Source organism: Desmodus rotundus, chromosome 3 (genome assembly GCF_022682495.2).
Source record: "Desmodus rotundus isolate HL8 chromosome 3, HLdesRot8A.1, whole genome shotgun sequence".
In the NCBI taxonomy this organism is placed as follows: domain Eukaryota; kingdom Metazoa; phylum Chordata; class Mammalia; order Chiroptera; family Phyllostomidae; genus Desmodus; species Desmodus rotundus.
Window position 1 is genome coordinate 141,017,924 of NC_071389.1, and position 26,491 is coordinate 141,044,414.

A 26,491-nucleotide genomic window follows, 5' to 3' on the forward strand; every position below is an offset into this window, starting at 1 on the left:
AGCATAGATTTTAGGAAGTTTCTTTAAAGATATGCAGTAAACATTTGCTGCCTCAATTCAGGGTGAGGGAGTTTTAGCAAAAGCAAGTCTCAAAGTGGCCTAGGTACAATGCAGGCCTGATTCCCCACGGGAGAACCTATCCTTGGGCGTGGGTCCTGTGTGCCAGACCTTGCTCCCCACTGGCTTTTCCGAGTGGGAGCTGGGCCCATGCCACGCAGAAGAGTCTCCTATATAAGGGCACTAAAGTCATTGTTCTTTTGTAGCTCATAAAAAGAGAGGAAATACTTCATTGTCTTATAAAATGGGAGGGTCAAAATGAAGCCAGCAGAAAGCTGTGGATTTCACGCCAAAGCTAAAAAACAGTTGCTGATCATTGAAATACAAATGTGAAATGTGATATGCAAAGACATGCGTGCCAGAAATATAATGGCAGCAAGTAAAGACTTCAGTTTCTTGAATGACTTGGTTATGTCCTGAGATTTGAGGGAATTTATGGATGTGAAGAAACCACCTATGAGCCAGCTGAATTGCAGGAATGATGACTAGCAAGAAACACAAAGCCTTTCTCAGTAAGATTCCTAAGAAAATCCAAGTCTATAAAGTGATCTCTGGAGGTTGGCAAATAAAAGGTAAGAAATTTCTCTAAAATGAAAACCACCCCACCAAACTGAACAATTTAAAGAAAAGGTAGGCAAAAATGGACATCTAGATGGATAATAAGTTATTTGTATAACTGATAACTTTGTGCATGTTAGCAACAAAGAAAGACTAAATCTTTTATCTTAATTCCTAAATCGGTGAGTAGCTATCATAGGAGACATCTGTTCAGCAGGCTACACTTAACGTTTCCAGTGAATCATCACTTTGCTGCTTTTAACAAGCTACATATACAATTAATGTTTTTAAAGATAACTCAAAGCATCTATTCAATAAATTGCAGTTAAATAATGCTATTTGCTTCAGTAACAGATTCCAAGCAAGGTGCTATCCTACACTTCATCTCAGATTTACCTATCTTCTGGTACTAGGGCAGTAAATAATTATCTTTCCATCAATCAGCTAATCTCCCACTTAAAAAATAAAATCAGTATTGCATGTGCAACAGACTAGGAGTCAACCAAGAATATGAAATTGTTGTCTACTCACAGTCCACTTCATTCTCTGTACATAAATAAACAACATAGACAGTGAAAGATACCATGAAATATATTTCAGAACACTGACATATAAAACATACCCATGTGTCCTGTCAAAATGGTGTGAGTTTATACTGTGAACAGCAAGTTGTATGGGTGGTTTTACTGGCTGGAAAAGGCTCAAATAATTATACGGCTTTGGATTTCAGTTCCCAGGGACCCATTGCATTTTAATTTATCAGTCAGCTTCATAGTGAAGCACTCTGCTTTATGAAACTAAGAGAAGAAATGGTGTGCAAAAGACAAAAAGGGGTTAGCCAAGTTATACAGATAATATCATGGTGGAAGCCTACTGAATTGTCTAACATCCCGTCAACACGGAAAATCTACAAAATGAAAGTCAGTCTGAAGCTACAGTTTTCTGGTACCAATCTCTCAAGATTTCCTCTTTGTGTGTGCCAAATTTCTGTGAGTGATAAGATAGAGCTCAAGTGCACAAAGTATATTATCAAAGAGTATGTGTGCAAATGTACAGAAATAAAAATACCCCTGAATGAAAGAAGCAAACAAGAAGGACACTGATTCAAAAGTTTCCAACTTAACAGCCCTGAGTCTTTAAGACCCAAGATCACTCAAGATCATTCTTGTTGAAGTGAATAAATCTAAAGTGGAGTAAACAGAGCAGGTGACATTAGGAGATTATTTTATTGACAGAGAATGCTTCCTGCGCTTTACGTATCAGGTTACTCTAAATGTAAGGTGTGACACAGTATGAGAAACAGACAAGAGAGGAAGAAGAATTAGGCCACTGTGGAATGGACAGTAAACAGGTAAGGCGGAATTAGAGGCCGTGGCGTAAAAAGAACAGGACAGATAAAAGAAATTCCAGAGTTATTCTGGAAGTATATCAATTACACTAAAATATGGGGGTAGAAACCCAATTATATTTTTAACTTCTAATCATATGATGAAACGAATTATAGCGTTATCTATATTGTATTCATATTGCAATTCTGATTATGTTTATGATTCAAAGAGTTTTAGAGTTTTGGGCAGGGAGTTGATTTGCATTGCTAAGAATAAAACATTTCAAAAAGTGTAGTTTGTAAGTAAAAGAAATTTTTTAAACACCTCGAGCTATAAAGTGGTAGAAAGGAATTTGTTGCATAAATTGGGTAGTAAGAGAAGGAAGTGTCACTAAAAAAGCTATGAAGCTGTAAGGCCCACTTCAGATAAAGGCCACTGGTAACAAATCAGTAACATATAGCACAACCAGTCACTGTCTTGGATAAAATGCAATATTTACATTTACAAAGTACAATTCCTACAAAATGGACCAAGACCCATATAATAAAAATCAGTGTTTACCATAATTTGCAATTAAATGGATAGCACGATGATGTCCCATCTCCTGAAGAATCTGTAAAAGGTCACCGATGGTCTTGTTTTTCTGCGCCCAGGACCAAAGTAATTCTCTTGTTCCGCTTTTACCTTGGTCTACATATTTTTCAATGTGACGAACATCCAGCCAGCTGCTTGAAAGTCGCTCCGCTGTAGGAAATTGCAATAGGAAGAACCAAAGAATAGTTCACTTTATTAGAATACTTGTTTTGGTGTGCCTTATGTGTTTTATTCAATTCTTTATAGTTTTTTTTTATTTTGAACCAACTTTAATTCCTCATCCAGTTTCCCCTAATGCTAACATCTTACATAACCACAGTCCAGTGATTAGAACTAATGATGACGAAACTACAGACCTTATTCTAATTTCACCAGTTTTTCCACCGTCCCTTTTCTCTTCTAAAATCCCATCCAGTTTCCCACATTGCAATTAGTTGTTACTTCTTTTGAATCTCTTCCAATCTGATGTTTCTTGGGTTTTCCTTATCTTTCAGGACAGGAAAATTCTGTTAGGTCTTTTTTCGTGCATAATATCAAGAGGTTCGTGAGCTGACGTCTGATACACTGGTGATGTTTGTCTGGATCGCTCAGGTAAAGCAGAATCTGCACTATAAAATTATCTTTCCATTTATAGTTAATAACCACGCTGGGAGAAATACTTCAAGACTATGGAAATACCCTATTTCTCCTCAGATTTTGCCCGTAAATGTTTGCATCTATTAATGGATCTTGTTTACTGTGATTATTACTCTGGTATTTGCTTAATGGTGATTTTTTATTTCCCTTCTATGTTCCTTACCTGGAATTCTTCTGTAAGAAAGTGCTGTCTCTTCTCCCCCATTTGTTTAACTAATTTATTTATTTATTTCATCATGGACTCATAAATATTTTTTCTGTGGGTTAAAATCTAATGCTATCATTATTTATTTTGTTGCTAAAATTGTTCCAGCTTTGTCCATTCAGGTTGGCTCCTGTGTTCTTTTGACAAACCCTATCATTTTTGCAACACTTCCTTATTTTCTGGCCTACAAGATACTCGAGGCCCATTTTGTATTCCCCTGCCCCAGCCCTGCTATTAATTACTTTTCCAAGAAGTCCAGCCAGGAACATTGAAGAGCCAAGGTACAATTCTCCAGGCTCCCATCCCCACCACAGCAATGGCAGAAGCACATGCTGATATGGGGGTGCCTTAAGACCGAAGCAGCCTGGAATGCTGGATCACCACGTGGAGGTCAACTGCCCTGGAAACTCAGTGCTCTTCCCATGGGCAAAAGGTAAACCTCTGTCATGTTAACCACTGAGATTTTTGGGGGGTTTGTTACTGCAGCATAACTTAGTCTATCCTGACTAATACACACAAGTTTTAGCTTGAATTTTCTGTTATTTCAGTCTCATTTTATACCAGAAGAGAGTGAAAGGGAATGGCAGCTTTTGTAAGTACATATCAAACAAGAGAAGATAAAGTAGAGACACTCAGTTTGAAAGTGTGCTTAAAGCTATAGATAAAGCCACAATAAAAAAACTACAATAAAATGTGTGAATCATTAAGTTGGAATGTGTATGCCCTTATTCCATATTTTAACTTCTAGCAACAATATATTCATTGTTCATTTCTTTGAAGAGTTGATATCTCACATGAAGAGGCAAGGACTATCCAAATGCTAATATATATTTTAATAGTTCATCATTAAAAAAATAGAAGGGGAATTTTAGAGCAAAAATGTGGTAACTCTAATGTATTTCTTTATGATGACATAATTGACCTATTTGGTTGAAGCACATTTTTCATAAACACTACCTATTTTTAAAATTTCTTGGAGGAAATACTGCAAATCAGTGTAGTAATTGCATGCACCAAGTGTGAGTGGAGCAAGAAAAGGTGTCCCTAACTAAAGGTGGGGGCATCATGGAAGGCTTCCTAGAGGAGTGGTTTCTAGAGCCTGAGCCAAGTTTAAAACTGTGAGTATTTCTAAAGAGAGGCCAATTTTTAAAAGGAATTATAGGACAGGGTACACTATCCCAGGAAGAAAAAAATCACTTTTTCACTCCCAGGGAGTTTCAGTTTGAAAAAAGACAAAAGAATGAACTCTGAGCCTCATGGACTATACTGTCTTCTAAGGAGAAAAGCTGCCAGTCAAGACAGCATTTCTGGCCTCCTGAAAGTATGTAGGGACACGTTGGTTTAGTGGTGGCTCTGCCATTGACCTACCGTGCAATTCCAGACAAGTCACAGCCTCACTGAGCAATCTCAAACTTCTCGTTAGTAAACGCCTTTCAAAGTGATCCCTCCCAAAGCATACAGTAAATCAGTCTGCCCTTCCTTGGCCTGAGCATTACATGAGCACTGACGTTAAAACCCACCTCCCCAGTCCTTAAAATGCTTCCTAGTCTCAAAATTAACATTCCAACAAGGTAATGCTAAATATCAAATTTCAGTACAGGGAAAATTTAGGTTTCTACTTTTTCTATTGGTAATTAATTTGGCTAATATTTAGAGAGTACTAGGCATAATGTGTCATATACATTAATAATATTTATATAGCATATAACAAGGTTCTTTTTCTCTCTTTTCTTTTTTAGATAAAATAGTTCCCTCTACACTTTGAATCTTTGGGATAAGACATGTACATCACTTAATGGGGGTGAAGAAAGAAGATGGTCTTGTGAGCTACCAGTCAGGGAGGGAGCGTGAAGGTGATGGGACCTCAGCTGCTCTGCTGGGTGGATTGGGGTGAAGTTTAAATAGGCTGAGTGAGGAAAGAGCCTGTCGAATAGGAATTGTTCCAGGAAAGAAGAAGAGGCCATGAGAGGGCAGGGGAGACCAGTGCTGCTTACAGCAGAGGGTCTGTGTTACGGAAAAGGTGAGCAACCTTCATGAAGTCCCCAAGTTACCTTGGTAAGAACGTGTGCAGCACGCAGTAGACGTTCCATACACAGTTGCTGAGTGACAGAGAGGGTCTCTGAGTGTCAGCACGAGTTCAACTTTTTCCTGAAAGGAGATGGGCCAATCTAAGTTTTCTGATGCAAAGATGAAGCTTTACTTTCTGGAAGATTCATCTGGTATCAATAGTAGCAGGAGGCTCACATACAAGATTTGCACATAAAAAGGTGTAAACATTTTCTCATGGGGGGAAAGAAATGATTTATAACTATTAAGGAAAAAGAGAAGAAAATAAATAGAGTGCAATATTCTGGAAGTAAAGGACGGAGTTAACATTTCAAGTCCCAGGGATGTCAGATTTCCCACCTAATTCCATCCCTATTTTTCCTTTTATAAAAAAAAAGTGCTTGAATTTTCCTTTTAGAAGTGCAACAGGCCATGAGTCTGTGCTCTCCCATCCGGTTACTTGGCTGAAAAACTGCTAATGTAAAATGTTCTTCCTTAAGCACATTTCTGAGATTTAGCTGGTGGGTAAATGAACAGATGCCAAAAATGCTGGTTCCCTAACCCTGACCAGGGGCAAAGGGTTCTGAGTTTGCACGAAGTCTAAGGAAAGCCAGATTAGGCAAAGGCATTTTTCTAATAAGAATAGTTCATGGCATGAAACTGAACTACTTTTCAGTTAAGATGGATTCTGCATGCATGGGTTGCTTCCAGGACTAGAAATGAAATGTATTTTCTCTTTCTCTAACTACTGATTTACAGTGCAACCTTAATAGGTTTTGTCCAATGATGATGCATTCTGAATATAAACACCACTATAGAGCATTATTAGCATCCATAAAATGTATAATTCATTTAGATTGAATTCTATAAAACAATACCTTCGATTTGATGCAAAAGGATGCAAACTCTTGACCTTAATTATATCCTCAATATTTCTACTTTTCTCTTATCCTTCGGTATTTGTCCCCTCCCAGGACATACTGCTTTGTTTATTCACAAAACTAAACAAATAAAGAATACAAGGGGACTAAATGGTAAAGGGAAAATACAGTAAATTTGAGCAATAAAAATAAATAAATAATTTTAATAGGAAAAAAGAATAAACTCTATGATTGTATTGTTAAAATTAACAGCATTCTAAATGAAAAGATAAATTAAAAAATATGCTGTAGTGAAGCATTGTTTGAAACCACATTGGGGAAGGCAAATCTTTTGTTTGAAAGGCATCTTGGCATAATCTACACCAAAAAGTTGCCTGGAGCAGTTCAGAGACTAGTTTATCTGAAGATACTGGTTGCTTCATAAGCACTCAGTGCTCAAAGGTGCTCAAAGGCTCTCTGTTTGCAGAGGCAGGGCTGTCTAGGTAGTGCTAACCGCTGGGGAATTCAGCTGCAGAAATCACTCCCCATATGCAAATATGTGTCTGAAGGGGTTTTTTAGAATAACGCAACACACCCCTTTTTAGGTCTTTTTTATTTGCATTTTACCACGTGCTAAAACCCCTAAGAAATTAAGACTGCAGTCTCACAAAGTTTGTGTTGAGAGAACATAATGGGAAAAAGAAAAGATGACTCTCTCCCTTCTTCCTACAAAACACACAAAAAATTAGGCTTTTTTTTAAAGAACATTTAAGATCGAAGATATTTTTAATTTCAAAGAGTAAAAAAATTTTAAAGTGTAAGTTAACTCAACTCCTTTTTCCAGACCATACCATCAATACCCACTAGCTAAGAAATTTTATAAGAATTCATACTAATCTATACTTAAGCTTATGTGTATTTTTTCCCCCAATACTTGAACAGGACTCGTAACTTAGTAACTGGGAAGTGCTGTGCATGGTTTTTCAGGTATCCCCCCATCTCTCCTGCTCTCTCAATCCAAGACCCAGGTAAGGATCTAACATTACCTCTGGGAAAGAACTTAAGAACAGTCCACCCTCAACACCAACGTCTGGAACTCAGAATCCATACCCAGGTAATGATCAGCACTGTCTACCCCCACTATCTTCCCTTGTTAACTTTTGTATGGGATCTGTATAGATCTGTTGCCTTCATTAGGTTGGAAAATCCTTAGAAGCAGAGACCATGATGTGGTACAATGCTTTGTCTAAGATTCTGCCCCAGAAGGGTTTTTTTAGGTGACAAACAAAATTTATTTTATTTTTTTTAATATATATATATTTTTACCTTGCTAATTCTTTTTTTTTCAAGTGCAGTTGTCTCCATTTCCCCCCCACCAGTCCCCCCTAACCAGCTATCCCCACCTCCCACTCTGGATCCTAACCCCCTTTGGTTTTGTCCATGTGTCCTTTATATATGTTCCCTGACAATCCTTCCCCCTTCCCCCCAGTTGTCTCCTCCCACCTCCCCTCTGGTTACTGTTGGTTTGTTCTTAATTTCAATGTCTCTGGAGTCTGTCTCTAATAAACAAATAAACAAAGACAGATAAAGTATGTGGAGAAGGACAAGTGACTCGGGGAAAAATGAAGCAGGAAAGGGATATGGGGCATGTGGCAGTGTCAATTTTGAAAGAGTGGTCAGCCAGCAATTCCGCTGCTGGGATTATACCCTAAGAACCTTGAAACACCAATCCAAACGAACCTATGCACCCCAATGTTCATAGCAGCACAATTTACAATAGCCAAGTGCTGGAAGCAACCTAAGTGCCCATCAGCAAATGAGTGGATCCAAAAACTATGGTACATTTACACAATGGAATTCTACGCAGCAGAGAGAAAGGAGCTTATACCCTTTTCAACAGCATGGATGGAACTGGAGAGCATTATGCTAAGTGAAATAAGCCAGGCGGTGAGGGACAAATACCATATGACCTCACCTTTAACTGGAACATAATCAACAAAAGAAAAAAGCAAACAAAATACAACCAGAGTCTTTAAAGTTAAGAACAATCTAACAATAGCCAGAGGCAAGTGGGGAGGGGACAGTGGAGAGAGGGGTTTACAGGAACTACTATAAAGGACACAAGGACAAAACCAAGGGGGAGGGTGGAATCAGGGGAGGGAGGTGGGTTTGGCTGGGGTGGGGTGGAGGGGTGGGGAGAAAATGTAGACAACTGTAATTGAACAACAATAAAAATTAAAAAATAAAAAAAATAAAAGAGTGGTCAGGGTAGGCAACAGTTAATCAAAAGCATGAAGGAAGTGAGCAGGTAAGCCTCAACTAGGTTACTTACAGGGAAAATATTCCTTGCATGTTCAAGGAGGCCAGTGTAGCTAGAGTCTATCAAAAAAGAAGGAAGTGAGAAAAGCGATGTTGGACTTTGTTGTTTACTGAGAGATGGGAAGTTGCTGAAAGGTTCTGAATAGGATGACCTAAGGTACTTTACACGTATACTTTACTCACTGGCTCCTGTAAGTTGAAAAGAGACTGCGGAGGGCAAGGGCGGTAGCAGGGAGCCCAGTTAGGAGGCTGCTGAAATTGTCCAGTTGGGATCTCACGGTTGTTTGGACCAGGGTGGCTGGGGTGGCAGTGGTGAGAAGAGGTCAGATTATTAGCTTGATCCTGAAGGCACAGCCAACAGAATTTCCTGAGAGACAGGATGTGGTTTGTTAGAGAAAGCAGGAAGTCACAAAAGACTAATATTTTTGGCTTGAACAAATGAAGAATGGAATTGCCTATTAACTGGGATGGAGAAAAACTTCAGGGGAGGGGAGCATTTCTGGACTGTTAAGTTGGAGTTGTCTGTTAAATTGGCATGTAGATGGATGATGCTGATGTTCACAAGAGAGACCCAAGCTAGAAATTTGAGCGTTATTAGCACAAAAGGGGAATTGACAAGACAGTGGGTATAGTAGATAAATAGAAGAGGTCCATGGACTGATCCCAGGGCACTCTAAGAGATCAGAGAGGTAAAGAGTGACCTGTAAAAAGAGAAGGAAATAAATAGAGTGTAATGTCCTAGAAGTAAAGAACGTGTGTCAAGGAGGACGGAATGATCCATTGTGTCAAATAAGATGAAGAACTGACTATCGGATTTAGCCACAGTGACCTTGGAGGAGAGGAATTTCAATGGAGCAGTTGGGGTGACATTCTGACCAGAGCAGATTCAGGGCAGAATGGAGGAACTAGAGTGTAAGTAGCCCTTTTTAGGAATTTTACCATAAAGGGGAACAGAAAAGCAGGCTGTAACTTAGAGTAGAAATGAGATCTAGGCAGAACATTTAAGACGGGAGAAACAACATGGTGATGGTCAGAAGAACATGGGTTCTACTCCACGCAGGGAGGGGAAGCCTAACTCTCTTTTCCTTACGGGTGGGCTGCTCCTAGTGACTTCCTTCCAGAGAGTCTACTATGGAAGATGGGAGTAGTAATTTAAAGTGTAAAAACCTGACAGACACGACCTCAGCCACGGTTAACATCCACAGTGGGAAGTCAGGCAGATATTGTGTGCCTCTGACGTGATGTAATGAAAGCAGCACGTCACCTCTGTGGTCTGCCTCCCCAAAGCCCATAGCCTCAATCTAATCATCAGAGGAATATCAGACAAGTGTCAGCCACGGGACATTTGACTGTACAAAACAGGAGACCAATACTGACCGGTACTCCTCAAAACTGTCAAAGTTTCCCCAAACTAGAAAAGTCTGAGAAAGCAGCACAGCAAGAAGAGCTGGAAGGTACGTGACAACTAAACATAACGTGGAGTCCTGGACGGCATCCTGGAAGACGGAAGGGATGTTTGGTAAAAATGAAGGAGAGCTGAATGAAGTATGGCCTTTAGTAATCATGTATCAATATTGTAACAAATGTATCATACTACTGTAAGACGCTAATAATAAGGGAAACTGGGTGAAGAGTATGTGGGAAGAATGTAGAGTCCATTCTCCAGTCTATCTTCTAAATATTTCTGGAAATTTAAAACTGTTTTAAATGATAGTCTAAACTTTTCTTTTAAAGAGAATAGGCTGTGGAGTCTGACCATCTAGTTAGAATCCTGCTCTGTGATTTACCAGGCTATGGCTTGAGGTAAATTACTTAAATTTTCTGACAGTCAGTTACCCTGTCTATAAAATGGAAACAGGAAGAGTACCAACCTCATCGAGTTTCTGAGATAAATCAGTGAGATAATCCATATAAAGTGCTTAGCACACAATGTACGGCAAATAGTAAACTCAGTAGATGGCAGCTATTATTATTGTTACTATTTAAAATCTGTGTTGAATATTCAAATACATGTTTAATGTGATTTTACACTTGATTTGTTTTAAAGTGATTAATAATTTCTATGATAATTTTCTTTCCTTTTTGAGAGGAAGAAAATTGAATAGAACCCGTTATATAGTATTTGTAAACAGGGCTTCCTTCTCAGTGTATCACCGAAGGGCTCCAAACAATTTAATTCAAATACCACTCAGCTGCAAATAGAGTGAAATGAGTTGTCACCACAGGCTCTGTAGATATGTCATTATGTCTATGAGGTAGTGTAAGATAAATAACATTTCCCAATTAGAGTTCTACTTTCATTACACAGCCATAAAATCATCATCAACCAAAGAATATATATTTTGATTTTTTTTATTGCTGTTCAAGTACAGTTGTGTCCATTTTCCCCCACCACTCCACCCTTCCCCACTCATCCCCACCTCCCACCCTCGATCCTACTCCCCCTTGGTTTTGTCCATGGGTCCTTTATACATATTCCTTGACGATCCCCTTCTTTCCCCCGTTATCCCCTCCTGGCTCCCCTCTGGTTACTGTCAGTTTGTTCTTTATTTCAGTGTCAAACCAGAGAATATATTACCTTGTGATTACATTCTTTTAAATAATAATACTTTATATAAATGATTTGAAGACTAATATGTAGAATTTGTTTAAAGATAAAAAGAATTAAGGGGAGTAATAAAAGAGTGTGGTAAAATAACTGTTATATTAGGATGCTATTAAAGAAGAGAATTTTGCCTAAGCAATGGCTCCCAAAGCAAGCTGGGCATTAGACTCACCTATAGGTCTTGACAAGAAAAACAGAAAGATGCCGGACCCTCTATGCAGACTTATTATTGTATCAACAGTTCTAGGACTGGAGCTTGGGCATTTTTATTATTGTGTATACCCTGATCATATCATATAAGCTGCCATACAATTTACCAATGTCAGAGCTGCCTCTGTAAATACAGCCTGATACTCACCACCATCAAGAGTCGTTATCAGCTCAAGACAGTCTTACCTGTTACTATTCTAGTTGTTTTGTCTGTGGCATTTTGGGACACTGTATTTTCAGGCTCGCAGCTGTCCTGGGCATAAAAAGAACTGTCTCCTTAATCCAGTTCCCAAACAATCTCTTACTCCCCTTCTAAGGTCAAGTTTTCCTTCCCTGCTCCTCTTCCCTTCTTTCTCTTTTAATGGCCAATAGAGAAACTCGTCATATTTAACACAGGCAGTTGCACTCCACTACCATGAACTGAGCCAGTCTTCCCTTCTTAATGAGACAACAATCCATAAAGCAGCTGGTGTGCTCCAGGTCTTTTCAGAGCTATGTGGTGTAGGCTGTCAGGAGGCACACCTCCCTTGCACAATGAACTGTAGCTGGAGAAGCAAGGCAGACATTTGAGACCCTTCCCCTATGACAGAATGAATATTGTCAGACTATATGTAAAAATGGATGCTTGACCCACAGCATGTGTCATCCAGCCTAGGAAGTCAATTAACCATCTACAGGAACCAGTCTAGGAAGTCAAATTGGTACCTGTAGCTACTAGTCCAGGACACCAAACAATAACCCCTGTAGCAATTCGGCCCAAATGATGAGAACTTGATTAATCATTGACAGCTTCCCTATTTTTTGCCCCTGTCTCCAACTTAGGGCCAAATACAGAAAGCCAAACATGCACCCCATAAACAGTCATATAGGATGCCCCACTTCTAGTTGGCTAGAAGTCTACGGCTTCCTCCCACATTTACAGCCTCCTCATGCCAGCAGCCTCCAGTCAGGACCCACCTGAAGCCTTCTCTTTTTTCCACTATAAAGTTTTTCCATTCTGCCTGCGTTGGTGTCTCTGTCAAATGAAGCGATGGTGGCCGACTTTCTTGCTTTGAATAAACAGCCTTTGCTGTTCTCATTTTGGTGGTCTTCATATACTCCCACCACTAGAAAAATGGGGCTGCCTGTTTGAAATGGCTCACTGAATTGTTCTATCATGGCAGAAATGCCTGTATCTTAGGGAGGTTGTAAGATGTAGCAGAAAGAGCACAGTAGTACTTATGACTTTGATGATGCCATGGTTGGGAAGCGGGAAGTACAGAGCGGCTGTGGGTAAGGGCACAGGCCCTGCCATGGTTCAAGTCCTGGCTCTACCACTTCTTAGCTGTGTCAATTTGGCAAGTTACTTAACTAATTTGTACCACAGTTTCCTCACCTATTGAAACATTGGTGATTTGATATTGGCACCTGCCTCATTGGGCAATTGGAAGGGTTATATGAGACAACCTATGTAAAATATGAATTTCTGGATTTCAATGGAGAGAGAGAAAGAGAGATCCAGAAACACTGGGGCTGAACTTCCTGAAAAGCAGCAGTGGCCGGAGGCTGATTATTAACCGCCCCTTTTAAATGAGACATATGCTCTTCCATTTTCAACGTCTCCATCAGTGAATTTCACTCATTTATAATACCTACCTTGCCTCATTTTATCTGTGGGCTGGGCTGAAAACATTTTTCTCTCACAAAGTACATAACCCTAGGAAGACAATGGGTGCAAGAGCTGCCAATGGCCATCATCCGTTATCCAAAGATCTGGCTGGGGAGGGATCTTATCCCTCAAACTCATGTTGGAAATGTCTGTGCTCTTCAGAAACCAAATACTCAAGTAACATTTTCTGAGGAATTACGAATCACAATTTAAAATTATTGAGTTTTTAATATAGAAACAATTTTCATATAATTAGAAGCCCAATGCCACATTCCAGACAGTGGGACCATATTCATCAACAACAATAAGACTGTTTTTTTTTTCCTCAGAGGCCTTCTGCTATTCTTGGTAAGAAAAACAGCTATTTCAAGGCTAATTAATTGTGTTTATTTTCAACTAAAATCACATGTGACATCATGGAGTATTAAAGCTAACCAAAAATGCCTGTGCTTAAACAAACAAAGATCTTTGTCTGAATCATTTCTGGCGATCACACTCAACACTTCCAACAGGCAGTTGCTCAACTTTCCAATGACTGCATAAAATGGAGTTTTGAAGCCAACTTTCTAGATTAAAAAAAAAAAAGCCATTCTCTAGCATAAACCTTCATTCCATCAAATTGGGAAAATGAAATAATTAAGAAAATAGAGAGCCACATGAGTTACAAATAGCATTTTACTTTAGCATGCCACAGGTGGTCACTTGAGAGTGCATTGAAAACCCCTATCTAGGGTAACAGCAATGATGACAAGAAGGCATCACATAGACCTTCCAAGTCACAATATTCGGGCCACGTTAAGGCAGGAATGGTCGATAACATTAGGTAGTTTCACGCGGGTAGCTGTTTTTCCCAAGCCTCCACTCATTTAATCTTGCAGCGGTACCCAAAGTTTCTTTTAAAGAGGAGGGGGAGCTCTTGCGCGCGTCTCGGGGAGTTTGCGCCCCTTCCAAGAGGAGGGAAGGGCAGCGTCCCCGGGAGAACCACCCGGAGGCTGCAGGAGTCGGGCGCGCTTTGCCGGCGGCGGGTCGGACACAGAGTGCGCGCGGAGGCCCCGCCGCCCCTCCCCGGCCGCGTGGGCCCCCGCGGGCGGCACTCACCCAGGCCGCGCCAGCCCAGCGCGCCGTCGCAGCTGTCCAGCACCGCGCAGAGCTCGCCCAGCAGCGCCGGCGGCAGGTCGAACAGGAGCGTGTGCACCGAGAGCGCGCTGCGGGCCCCGCAGCTCCCAGTCGCCGCCGCCCAGGCCATGGCACGGCTGCCGGACTCCAGGGGCCAGGAGGAGAAGCGATGCGGGGCCCAGGCCTCTGCACGCCCGCGAGGTGCCGTTACACAACCGCGGAAATCTTGCTTCCAGACGTCGCCCAAGACAGCAGAACACGCAGAGCCCAGGCCCTGGAAGGGGCGGGCCCCACGTGACGCAAAGTGCCGCTCCCCACGGTTATCCCCGGGGACACCGGCGGGGCGCTGGGGTCTCCCCACCTCTGCTGATTCCTCATTGTTGGTTCAAGTTTTGAAGTTTTTTCGTTCCTCTGCAATTGGGACGTGGCCGAAGAGATGAAGCAAACAGTGAAAGCTGGAGGAACTCCAGAACTGCAGAGCTAAGGGAGAGTGCCCAGGCGTGACTCTCCCCTGGCGTGGATGGATCACGGACCTGTCATTACTTATTTTAAAAGTGCATTTCTTTTTATCCAGTCACAAAACCAATACATCGCGGAACACTTGGAAGTCCTAGAAAAAATGGAAAGAAGAAAATAATCACTCATAGCCCTACTCCGCTGAAGACAACCAACAACCACTCTAAAGGGTTGGGTTTTCCTCCCAGCTTTCACTGAATTTAAACAGGTCAGTGTGTGTGTAGGAACTGATTATTGGAAAAGATGTGCATAAATGCCAAGAACAGAGAAACAAGAGAGAACTAAGTAAAAGAAAATTGTAGTAATTTTCTTCACGAGGCTGCCCCTTTCTCCGTACTGTATTTGGCTTTACTATGTTCTCTTCTCTCGGGCTTTCCTGCTGAAACATTGTTTGACTACTTCGGGCTTCTTCAAAGGGCTTCACAGTATTTCCCTTTTGTTTTCAACATGGAGTTTAAGTAAAATTGACTGTTGCTTTGAAATCTTCTACCGCTTATGCTGTAACATCCCCCAGCAGGCATGATACAAATGCTCTGACAAAGAGAGCAGATGCTTTGAAAGTGATGAGCAAAATCCCAGCAATAGTGGCTATAAGAGTGGACAACGACCATGAACTGAAAAAACATCAACACCTACTTGAAACCTTTCAGATTTGCAGTGTTTGGGAATGGCGCCCCCTAGAAATCAACAGCGATGATACATTATCATTTAGTATTTCTCGCATTTTTCAAGTTGCTCTCAGCTCAAGTATTACACAACCTATTTTTTGAAAATTAGTAAAGGCGATGCCGTTTGGGCAAGAGTTTCTTTCTTTTTTAAAAATTATTTTATTGTTGTTCAGTTACACTTGTCTGCATTTTCTCCCCACCCCTCCACCCCACCCCAGCCAAACCCACCTCCCTCCCCCACCTCCACCCTCCCCCTTGATTTTGTCCATGTGTCCTTTATAGTAGCTCCTGAAAACCCTTCTCCCCACTATCCCTTCCCCCCTCCCCTCTGGCTATTGTTAGATTGTTCTTAACTGCAATGTCTGGGCCAGAGTTTCTGTATCCGTTTGTTCAAATGGCTAAGATTTTATTGCCAATCTGTACATGCTTAAGAAACCCTATGTATCTCTCAAGGGGACTACATGAATAAGGTGAACAATGGAGGCGAGACACCATTATGTTTTGGTAGCTCTTGAATTGCTAGAACAGGGGAGCCACACTCAGATACACCGAGGAGCCAGGAGGTCACTGTGGGAAAGACACGCAGTCAGCAAGGCCTACTTTGCCAGATTTTCTGAATTACAAAAAAGAAAGAATTTTAGGTGAAAGCCAGATTAGTTATACATGAAATCTATATAGGTTATGTGAAATCTCTTGTATTTTCAATGTGGATAGTTAGTATCAGACCATGCCTCCCTACCCCCATTCCCTAGAATTGCCTCTGAATTTTGAATTCTGTATCATCAGGTTATATCACTTGCTACTCTTCACTCTTGCTGTCATCTTCTGCACCCCACCTCAATTCTGTTTCCTCATTTTTAGACTATATAGCTCCTTCTTATTGTAATTCTCTTTGATACTAGTTCTGTCTTAATTCTTGATGATTTAAAATATATGTAGAGTAGATTATGATCTTTCCAATATCCTGCACTGAGTTCCTAGACTCCTCTTCTCCAATGATCCTGTCCTCCACCTAGTTTCAACCACTTGTGTGAACACCCATGCCCTAGAGCTTGTCAGTAGCAATAACTGGCCCCGTCCATGCTTTCTGTTGTATGAATCCACCCTCTGTCCACACCACCTGGCCTTGCAGTGCATTCCCTGTAGTACTCTGACCTCAACAACACTCCCTTCCTAGCAGAATACAAATCCAAACTCTGGTCCCATCCTCTTGAGGTCCTCATTTTTCTCCTTACCCCTAACTCTACACTCAATCATTATAACTCCTCTTTGTATAAGCCCTCCATTTTCTTGCTCCTCTGTCACTTTGTTGAACTCTCTTGGCAAATCTACCATCCTGATTAAATCTAATTTTCCAAGTTTTGGCTTTGCCCCCACGCACCTAAGTGTAGCTGTTGGGGAAGGAGGGGGAACCTTGTTAATTAGATTTAGTTTAAAATCAAAGCCTTGACTCTCAAGTGGGTCATTTATGCTCTCAAGCAGTTATACTATGTGCCTTTAGTCCATTTACTCTTCTGGTCTCCTCAACAACTGTTTTATGCTTTCTCTTTTCTCCTCAATTCCCATCATCTTCTCCCTAATCTTCATGCTCTGCTGCTGATGATCTTGAGAATATTTCTTGAGAATACTGATGCATCAGGAAAAAACTTCCACAGAATCTCACTACCACATTTACCTACCTGGCAGCATTTTTACCAACCTACACTCTCCCGGCTTTTCCATAGCTGAATTTCCTAGGCACCTAGCTAAGTCAAATCCCTTCACCTGCGCACCAGGTCCAATCTCCTCTCTCCTACTCCAAGACATCAAGGACAGCAGTTCTCACTCTCTGCCATGTTGTCAATTTCTCACTCTTCACTGATCAACCCCATCAGCATACAAATATGATGTTATTTCTTCTCACTTCAAGAAAAAGTAAAACTTCTTTGATACCACTTTCCTTTTCTATCAACGACCACATTTCTCTGCTCCCTTTTGTAGTAAAGTATTGAATATTCTTGCTGTCTCCAATTTTTCTCCTCTTAAACCCACTCTAATTAGACGAGACCAGGTGCATTCAGAGTTGTATGGCCATAGACTAAACCCAGTGGAATTAGAACCCCCGCCCACCTTACTCCACTGAAATTGCTCTCTTCAGGGTCATCTGTGTCCACATCATTGCTAAATACAATAGTTTCAAGTTCAAATCTTACTTGACCCATCAATAATTTTTGACACAATTGATCATCACCTCCTTCTTGGACACTCTTCATTTGTCTTTCACATTTTCAAATATTTTCACTTACTTCGTTAGTCACTCTTGATCTTTCTTTGTGGTTCCTCCTCTTCTCCCTTAACTCTAAGATTGAAGTGTCTCAGTTCGTGGTTTTCCTCTCTATTTACACCTGCTCCCTGTGATCTCAACTAGTATTGAGGCTTTAAGTAATGTTTATCTACTGAGGACTGCCATGTATGCTTAACCCAGACCTCTCTGTTGAACTCCAGACTCATGTCCAAACCTGAACTCTTAATCATGCTTCCCAAATTTAATTTTACTCACATTTCCCCCTCTACATTACTCCATCCTTCCAGTTGCTCAACCCAAAAACTATAGTCACCCTTCATAGACCACATTCAATCTCACCAGCAAATCCTACTGATTCTATTCAGACTATATCTAAAATCTGACACTTTTCCCCACCTCCACTGCTGCCACCTTAGATGTGAGTCATCATTATATCTTGTCTGATTACTATAGTTGTCCCCTAACTGAAACAGCTTTGACTATTGCTTCCTACAAGCTTTCCTCAACGCTGCATTCAGAGTGATCCTTTTAAATCAAATTTGATTACATTTCTCCTCTGTTCAAAAGCCAACACTGGCTTCTAATTTCAGTCACAATAAAAGTCAAACTCTTTATACTGTCTGAATTGTCTCTCTCCCTCCCTCTCCCACTCTGCTCTGTTACCCCCTGATATTATTTCTTCATTCTGCTTTAACCACACTGTCTCCTTGCTGGTCCTTGAACACACCAGGTCGAGCCCCACATTAGAGCCTTGTGCATGCTATTGGCTTGCCTGGTATGCTCTTTCCACATGGCAGAGGTCTACCCTGACCTCCAACTTTAAAATTGCAGTGGTCTATGCACTGAGATTCAGGCTGGCATGTTACTGATATTGGCAGCAATACATGGCTTTGGGGATGGAGTCTCATTCAGACCTCTTAGTCTTTGGATCTGCACAGGAACACATGGCAGTTCTGGCCACCTCTGGAACCCTTTTGCAACCACATGAAGATCATCAGTGTTAGAATGAAATGAGCTTTGGGGATGGTCCAATGGGAGAAAAAACCAGATTCATGATAACATCATTAAATGGTTCATTCATTCTATGCCTGGAGACGGTCCTGCTTGTGGACTTATATAACATAAATTACTTTATTAAGCCAGTTTTTAAGGCAGGAATCTTGTTATATTCAGCCAACCACATCCTAACTGATACACTGAACAGACATTTGGTAATAAATACTCCCTGATTTGTTGAGGGCCTGTAAAACCTATGGGAAGAAAATGAAACTGTTGAAAACTAGAGTTCAAATGTATACAACTACACCTGAGGGATATGAGATGGGCACAGAACTGGAATGCAGACAAAGGCAACTGCACCACTAAGGGAATAAATGTCAGTGGAGAATGATTCTGACAGTGTGGTCAGAAGCAGTGTGAAGTTCTAGGTTCACCTGAGACTGCACTAGAATCCATGCAGACCCAGACCCTGCACTATACCACCCTCCCACATGCATGCTTTCTGGCAAAGAGAGGGCTGTGGTTAAACCTCAAAACTATTTTACTATGTACCCTAACCTTTTGTCATGGAATCCTCTCCAACTGTACCTCCCCCCTCCAAATGTTGGGTACTAGAAGAAGAGTTCCCAGCTGGAGAGAAGAGTGTAATGAACAGCAAATATTAACAAATGGAGGTGCTGAGGAAACCCTGAAGGCCTTGGTGACAGTGGCACAGAGATAGGGTATTACTAGTGGCCAAGCCCCAGCTAAGCACAGGCATCAAAGCCTCAGAAATCTGAAAACAGGTGAGTCAGATAACAGCTCTTAGTGTGTATGAGACAACTATCTTGGTGCCAGCTATTTACCCAGCATCCCTAAGGACAAACATTCAAAGGACACACAGATGTGTGGGATGTAGAGTTTCTGGTTTTGGACATGGTTTTTCAAAACAGAGATCACCATCCTATCCCATCTTTGAGCCTTGCCTATCCCTGAGCCTTTCTACAGTGGGTCATAGGTGCCTCGGGGTTCAGGGACACGGTAAAGATCAGTAATGGGATGGAACATCTGGAGTGCACATAACTTTAAAAAGTGAAAACTGAATGGTTTCAACTTCCATCAAAATGACCTCATGAAAATAACATGCAATAATTATTTCTCCAGTTCTCTCTCTCTATATATATATTTATACTCCAGACCTCATTTAACCTTAATTATATATATAATTTCTCTCTATATAACTAACTATGATTCCATTGTCTTATAACTCAACTATTTCTCATTTAAGACATCAAAACATTTTTCTAAAAATCTATTATTTCACAAGATGATATATACTAAAATTTTAATAATTATCCTTTTAAGGTTGATGGAAAAGGTTATTGGTGATTTTATTTCTTATCTTGTGTTTTCCGAAATTTTTCAATTAAATTGCATTGTTTCTATGATTAGAAAACTCTGAAGTATAGAAAATTACTTCTTCCAAGACTTTCATGGTTGAGCCATTTGACTATTTTCTTTTTAAATCATTTTTATGGATGTACCTCAATGTTCATAGCAGTGCAATTTACAATAGCCAAGTGCTGGAAGCAGCCTAAGTGCCCATCAGTAAATGAGTGGATCAAAAAGCTGTGGTACATTTATACAATGGAATACTACTCAGCAGAAAGAAAAAGGAACTCCTACCCTTCATGACAGCATGGATGGAACTGGAGAGTATTATGCTAAGTGAAGTAAGCCAGGCAGTGAAAGACAAATACCATATGATCTCACTTATGAGTGGAACCTAATCAACAAAACAAGTGAGAAAAACAGAGCCAGAGACATGGAAATAAAGAACAAATGGACAGTGACCAGATGGGAGGGGGGAGGGAGATAATGGGGGAAAGAAGGGGAAGTATTGTCCAGGTACATGTATAAAGAACCCATGGACAAAGACAATGGTGGGGGGGATTAAATGTGGGAGGTGGGGGTAGGTAGGGCAGGGAGAATTATGGGGGAAAACAGGGACAACTGTAATTGAACGACAATAAAAAAATATGGGATTTTTTAATGTTAAAAAACATTTTTATGGCCCTTTGCATGTCATGATGTGTTGCTATAATAACTTTTCCCTAGTCATCATTGACTTTTAAAGTCTGATTTTTATAATCAAATAATTTTAAGTCAAGGGCTTTCATGCTAATTTCAATATTAGCTAAGCTTTTAATTTTTTGAAGCCAATATTTATTTATCCCTAGAAGAACCCCAAACATGTGAAAGAATCTGAGAATATGGCAAAATTTTTTCTCTTGCAGTAAAATATTTACTGAGATTGTTTGCAATTTGAGATGAGGAAAGCTCAAAGCGGATTTAGTCCAATTCCTGCATTTTACAGATGACAAAACTGTTAATGGCTATAAGGACTCTGGATGCAATGCTTGTTGAAAAAAATACTTAAAAAGTGTTTACAAAAGCAAATCTCATTGTCATGTCATATTATAACCACAAATTTTGTATATTCCTTCTCAATGATTTGACTTTCTTTTCCTTGCTATTAAATAAATCTCCCAAATAAATCCTTAGTTAATTGGTTCAGGCCGACATAAAACACTGCAGACTGTGTGGCTTCAATAACAGAAATGTATTTTTTCACAGTTTTGGAGGCTATAAGTCCAAAATCAAAGTGTCAGCAGGGTTCAATTTCTGGTGAGAGCTCCCCACCTTATGGCCTTTCCTTGGTTGATACACAACAGAGGGAGGGAGAGGGACAGAGAAAGAAAGAGGAGAGAGAATGTACTCCTGTGTCTCTTCTTACAAGGGCACTAATCCTATCTGATCAGGGCCCTACCCTTATGACCTCATTTAACCTTAACTCCTTCCTCAGAAGCCCCTTCTCCAAAAACAGCCAAACTGAGATTTAGAACTTCAACATACGAATTTGGGAAGGGACACAAGCATTCACACCATAAGAAACCCTCTGTACCTAAGTTTGAAATATGATATCATACCTCCTGGTTTCAGGGTGGACATCCTAAAAACACTTGGTAATTAATTATCCACATTTTCTGGCCTTTCATAGAGGTCATGGTTCCTCTTGTTCTTCTTGTACTGAATTTATTTCATTGTTCTGAACTCTTGAAAGAAAAATAAAAGCCCAGATTTAATATTGGCAAATTCAACAAGTTTACATATTAAATATTCAGCATATTTGGGTCTAAAAATATTAGTAATTTTTCAGATCAAATAGCCTTTCCTCAGGTCTTATCCCGACAGTCCCATAGCATTAGTCCCTCATCACTCAATCTTCCTTGAAATTTTACTTATGTGTCCTCTGTGATGATATTTAGTATGCCCTTCCTATATTCTTGATTGTTCTATTTTCTTAGCTGACTCTTCTTCTGACTTGAATTATGTACCCACAAGCTGAATTCTTTTATCTTTTTATTCCAGATCTTAGAGATCTCAAATGATGTCACTCTGCATCTATTATCTCTACATGGGCCACTTTCTTATGTGTGTTCTTAGCCTTAACCTGACCTAAACATTCTCTTCTTAACTCCTAGCTCAGGATTTACTGAATAATTTTATTTCCATTTCTTGTTTTCATCTCAAATCACCATTCCCCAAACTGATCATTGCCTATAAAATCAATTTCCTTGTTTCTGGCCACATAGACCAAGGGAACTCTTAATAATTTTGACTGGTTGATATATCCAGAAAAATTGACTGAGCACCTACTGTGGTAGACATTGTGCTAGTCACCAAAACTTACCCTTCTGTACTGTTTAGAATATGTGTCTGGGTCTTTTTCAATTTATCTGTTCTAGTTATTTTATGTTTGGATTTTTTTGAATATCTTCTGTCTAGTGAACCTATACTTATCATTTAAGACAAAAGTGAAAAGTCACCACTGGTGCTATGAGGAGACTTCTATACCTCCCAAATACATGTTTAAGTCCTAATTTCTGTGGATAATTGGATATTAAGGGTTTGCAAATGCAATCTGCAAAAGTTAAGATGAAGTCACAATGGATTACAGTGGGCCCTAATCCTATGACTAGTGTCCATATAAGAAGAGGGAAAATTTGGACACAAGAGACACAAAAGGAAGAAGGCCTAGTGATGATAAAGGCACAAACTGGAGTGTTGCAGCCACAAGTCAAGGAAATTCAAGAATTGCTGGCAACCTCTAGAAGGTACAGAAGAGGCATGCAATAGATTATCCTAGCCTCTAGAAGCAGCTAGCCCTGCCGACACCTTGATTTTAGGCCTCCAGAACTGTGAGAGAAGAAATTCCCGTTGTTTTAGGCCCTCCAGTTTGTAGTAATTTGTTATGGCAGCCCCAGCAGACTAAAATAGTTTTTGAAGCCATATATAATATCCCCCAAATTAATAATTTCTTTCTTGGTTCCATAACTCTCAGTACTCTTTGTTGTTGTTGTTATTTCCCTGGGGGCTTTGTGAGGGTTGGGGTGTAGTGGGGGAGTCATAGCCTTCTTTATGCCAATCATCATATGAAGTTCTATATCATCTTCTCAAAGTTTTATTGTTTTGTCTTTCACAGTTAGATCCACCATCCATTTGGAATTTATTTTTTGTAATTGGTAAGAGGTATGGGATCAAACTTTGCTAATGCAATGCAGTTTTTAGTCAGTAAAAAGATCAGTTGCCAGTTCAACTACAATTTGTTTTATACAATAAATCCTATTGTTATGATTTTATATTAAAATGAGTAATATGCTTATAAACTGTAAAGTCACAAAATATAAGGTATTTTTGGCTTACCTTTATGGAAGTGAGGTTATTTCCTTTGACAAAAGCTTCCAATAACATACAGTTTAAGAATTTAGTTCCAGAATGGATGGTTCCACAGCTATTCTGAATTCCACTTACTAAGTCTTTTGATATGATGGTTAAAGTAGAGACTGGGAAAATGTAAACTCATCACCCCTGACTGGTGTGGTTCAGTGCATTGAGTACCAGCCTTCGAACCAAAGGGTCACTGGTTCAATTCCCAGTCAGGGCACATGCCTGGATTGTGGGCCAGGTCCCCAGTAGGCAGTGCATGAGAGGCAACCACACAATGATGTTTCTCTCCCTTTGTTTCTCCTTCCCTTCCCCTCTCTATAAAAATAAAATAAATAAAATCTTTTAAAAAATGTAAATTCATCAAAAAATCTCACAAGGATCTTGGGATGACATTATTCTGGGTATATCTACATCTCATCTTTGTACTGGAATGACAACAATATCACAAATATTCACTGATTCATTGAATTTGTCACCATCATTTCTTTTAAATTAATACAATATACCTCTTTCCTGATTTTGGTCTGGACACTCTCCAATGTGTTCTGCATTTGGTACAACATACAGCAATCTGGCCTTTGTTTATCCAACCTATTCTTTGCCATCTGTACCCTACTCCCACTGGGCTTTGCCCCTTTTCCTCTTTTGCAGATGTTTGTCCCTTGAGAATCTACTTACTTGTCTTCCAGGATTAAGCATTATCTCATTCAAAAGACCTGATTTATAGGAGTGTTCATTAAATTTAGGGATTAATATTATTGTTAAAATAATATAATTAAAAATGCATCCCCATGAATGACACTTCTCCAAAGAGGATGCACAGATTGCCAATAGACATATGAAAAATGCTCATTGTCACTAATCATCAGAGAAATGCAAATTAAAATCACAATGAGATATCATCTCACAACTATCAAAGTGGCTATCATCTTTAAATCAATAAACAGGTGTTGGTGAGGATGTTGAGAAAAAGGAACCCTTATGCTGTGTTCTTAAGAATGCAAATTTGTACTACACAACACTGAAGAAAGAAATTAAGGAAGATACAAACAAATGGAAGCATGTACCATGCTCATGGATTGGAAGAATTAACATCATCAAAATGGCCATACTACACAAAGCAATCTATAGATTCAATGCAATCCCTATTAGAGTACCCATGACATATTTCACAGATATAGAACAAACATTTCAGAAATTTATGTGGAAGCATAAACGACTCTGAATAGCTGCAGCAATTTTGAGAAAGAAGAACAAAGCAGGAGGGATCAGAATACCTGATATCAAACTGTATTACAAGGCCACTGTAATCAAAACAGCCTGGTACTGGCATAAAAACAGCCACATAGACCAATGGAACAGAACAGAGAGCCCAGAAATAAACTCAAGTCTTTACGGTCAATTAATATTTGACAAAGGAGGCAGGAGCATAAAATGGAGCAAAAACAGCCTCTTCAACAGATGGTGTTGGAAGATCTGGACAGCTACGTGCAAAAAATGAAACTCGATCAACAACTTACGCCATACACAAAAATAAACTCAAGATGGATAAAAGACTTAAATATAAGTCGTAACACCATAAAAGTCCTTGAGGAAAACATTGGCAGGAAAATCTCGGACATTCCATGCAGCAACATCCTCACAGACATGTCCCCTAAAGCAAGGGACATAAAGGAAAGAATAAACAAATGGGATCTCATAAAAATAAAAAGCTTCTGCATGGCTAAAGAAAACAGCACCAAATTACAAAGAGAACCAACAGTATGGGAAAACATATTTGCTAATGATACCTCAGACAAGGGCCTGATCTCCAAAATATATAAAGAACTCACACGACTCCACTCCAGGAAGACAAACAACCCAATTAAAAAATGGGCAAAGGACTTGAACAGACACTTCTCCAAGGAAGACATACAGAGGGCCCAGACACATATGAAAAGAGGCTCAGCATCACTAGCCATCAGAGAGATGCAAATTAAAACCACAATGAGGTACCATCTCACACCAGTCAGAGTGGCCAACATAAACAAATCCATATAAACAAATGTTGGAGAGGATGCGGAGAAAAGGGAACCCTAGTGCACTGTTGGTGGGAATGCAGACTGGTGAGGCCACTGTGGAAAACAGTATGGAATTTCCTCAGAAAACTAAAAATGGAACTGCCCTTTGACCCAGCAATTCCGCTATTGGGATTATACCCTAAGAATCCTGAAACACCAATCCAAGAGAACCTGTGCACCCCAATGTTCATAGCAGCACAATTTACAATAGCCAAGTACTGGAAGCAACCTAAGTGCCCATCAGCAAATGAGTGGATCCAAAAACTATGGCATATTTACACAATGGAATTCTACGCAGCAGAGAGAAAGAAGGAGCTGATACCCTTTGCAACAGCATGGATGGAACTGGAGAGCATTATGTTAAGTGAAATAAGCCAGACGGTGAGGGACAAATACCATATGATCTCACCTTTAACTGGAACATAATAAATAAAAGAAAAAAGGAAACAAAATATAACCAGAGACATTGAAGTTAAGAACAATCTAACAATGGGCAGGGGGGAGTGGGGAGGGGACAGTGAGGAGAGGGGATTACAGGTACTATAAAGGACACATGGACCAAATCAAGGGGGAGGGTGGAGGTGGGGGAGGGAAGTGGGCTCAGCTGGGGTGGGGTGGAGGGATGGGGAGAAAAGGCACACAACTGTAATTGAATAACAAAAAAAAATTTAAAAAAAAGAATGCAAATTTGTGCGGCCAGTATGGAAAATGGTGTCGATGGTCCTCAAAAAAATAAAAAATGGAACTGCCTTATGACCCAAAGAAACCCAAAACACTAATTATAAAGACTGTATGCATTCTTATGTTCATTGCAGCATTATTTACAATGGACAAGATATGGAAGCAGCCCAAGTGCCCATCAATGGATGAGTGGGTATAAAGTGGTGCGACATATACAATGGAATGTTAGTTGGCCATAAAAAAAGAATGAAATCTTAGTTACAACAGCATGGATGGACCTAGAGTATTAAGGTAGATGAAATAAGCCAGAGAAAGACAAATATAACATGAT

The 26,491-nt window shown here is 40.0% G+C and overlaps 1 protein-coding gene across 3 annotated transcripts in view; it reads right to left on the reverse strand.

Moving 5' to 3' along the window:
• IRAK3 (interleukin 1 receptor associated kinase 3) overlaps positions 1-26,491 on the reverse strand; it is a 99,639-nt gene that overhangs the window by 41,023 nt on the left and 32,125 nt on the right. For all 3 annotated transcript variants that reach the window (XM_053921201.2, XM_053921200.2, XM_071221007.1), the window contains exons 2-4: positions 21,619-21,744; positions 14,165-14,792; positions 2,505-2,687 (exon numbers count right to left, since the gene is read on the reverse strand). In XM_053921201.2, coding sequence (XP_053777176.1) covers positions 2,505-2,687; positions 14,165-14,312 — 331 coding nt within the window. In that variant the 5' untranslated portion in view covers positions 14,313-14,792; positions 21,619-21,744. The remainder of the gene's footprint in view (positions 1-2,504; positions 2,688-14,164; positions 14,793-21,618; positions 21,745-26,491) is intronic.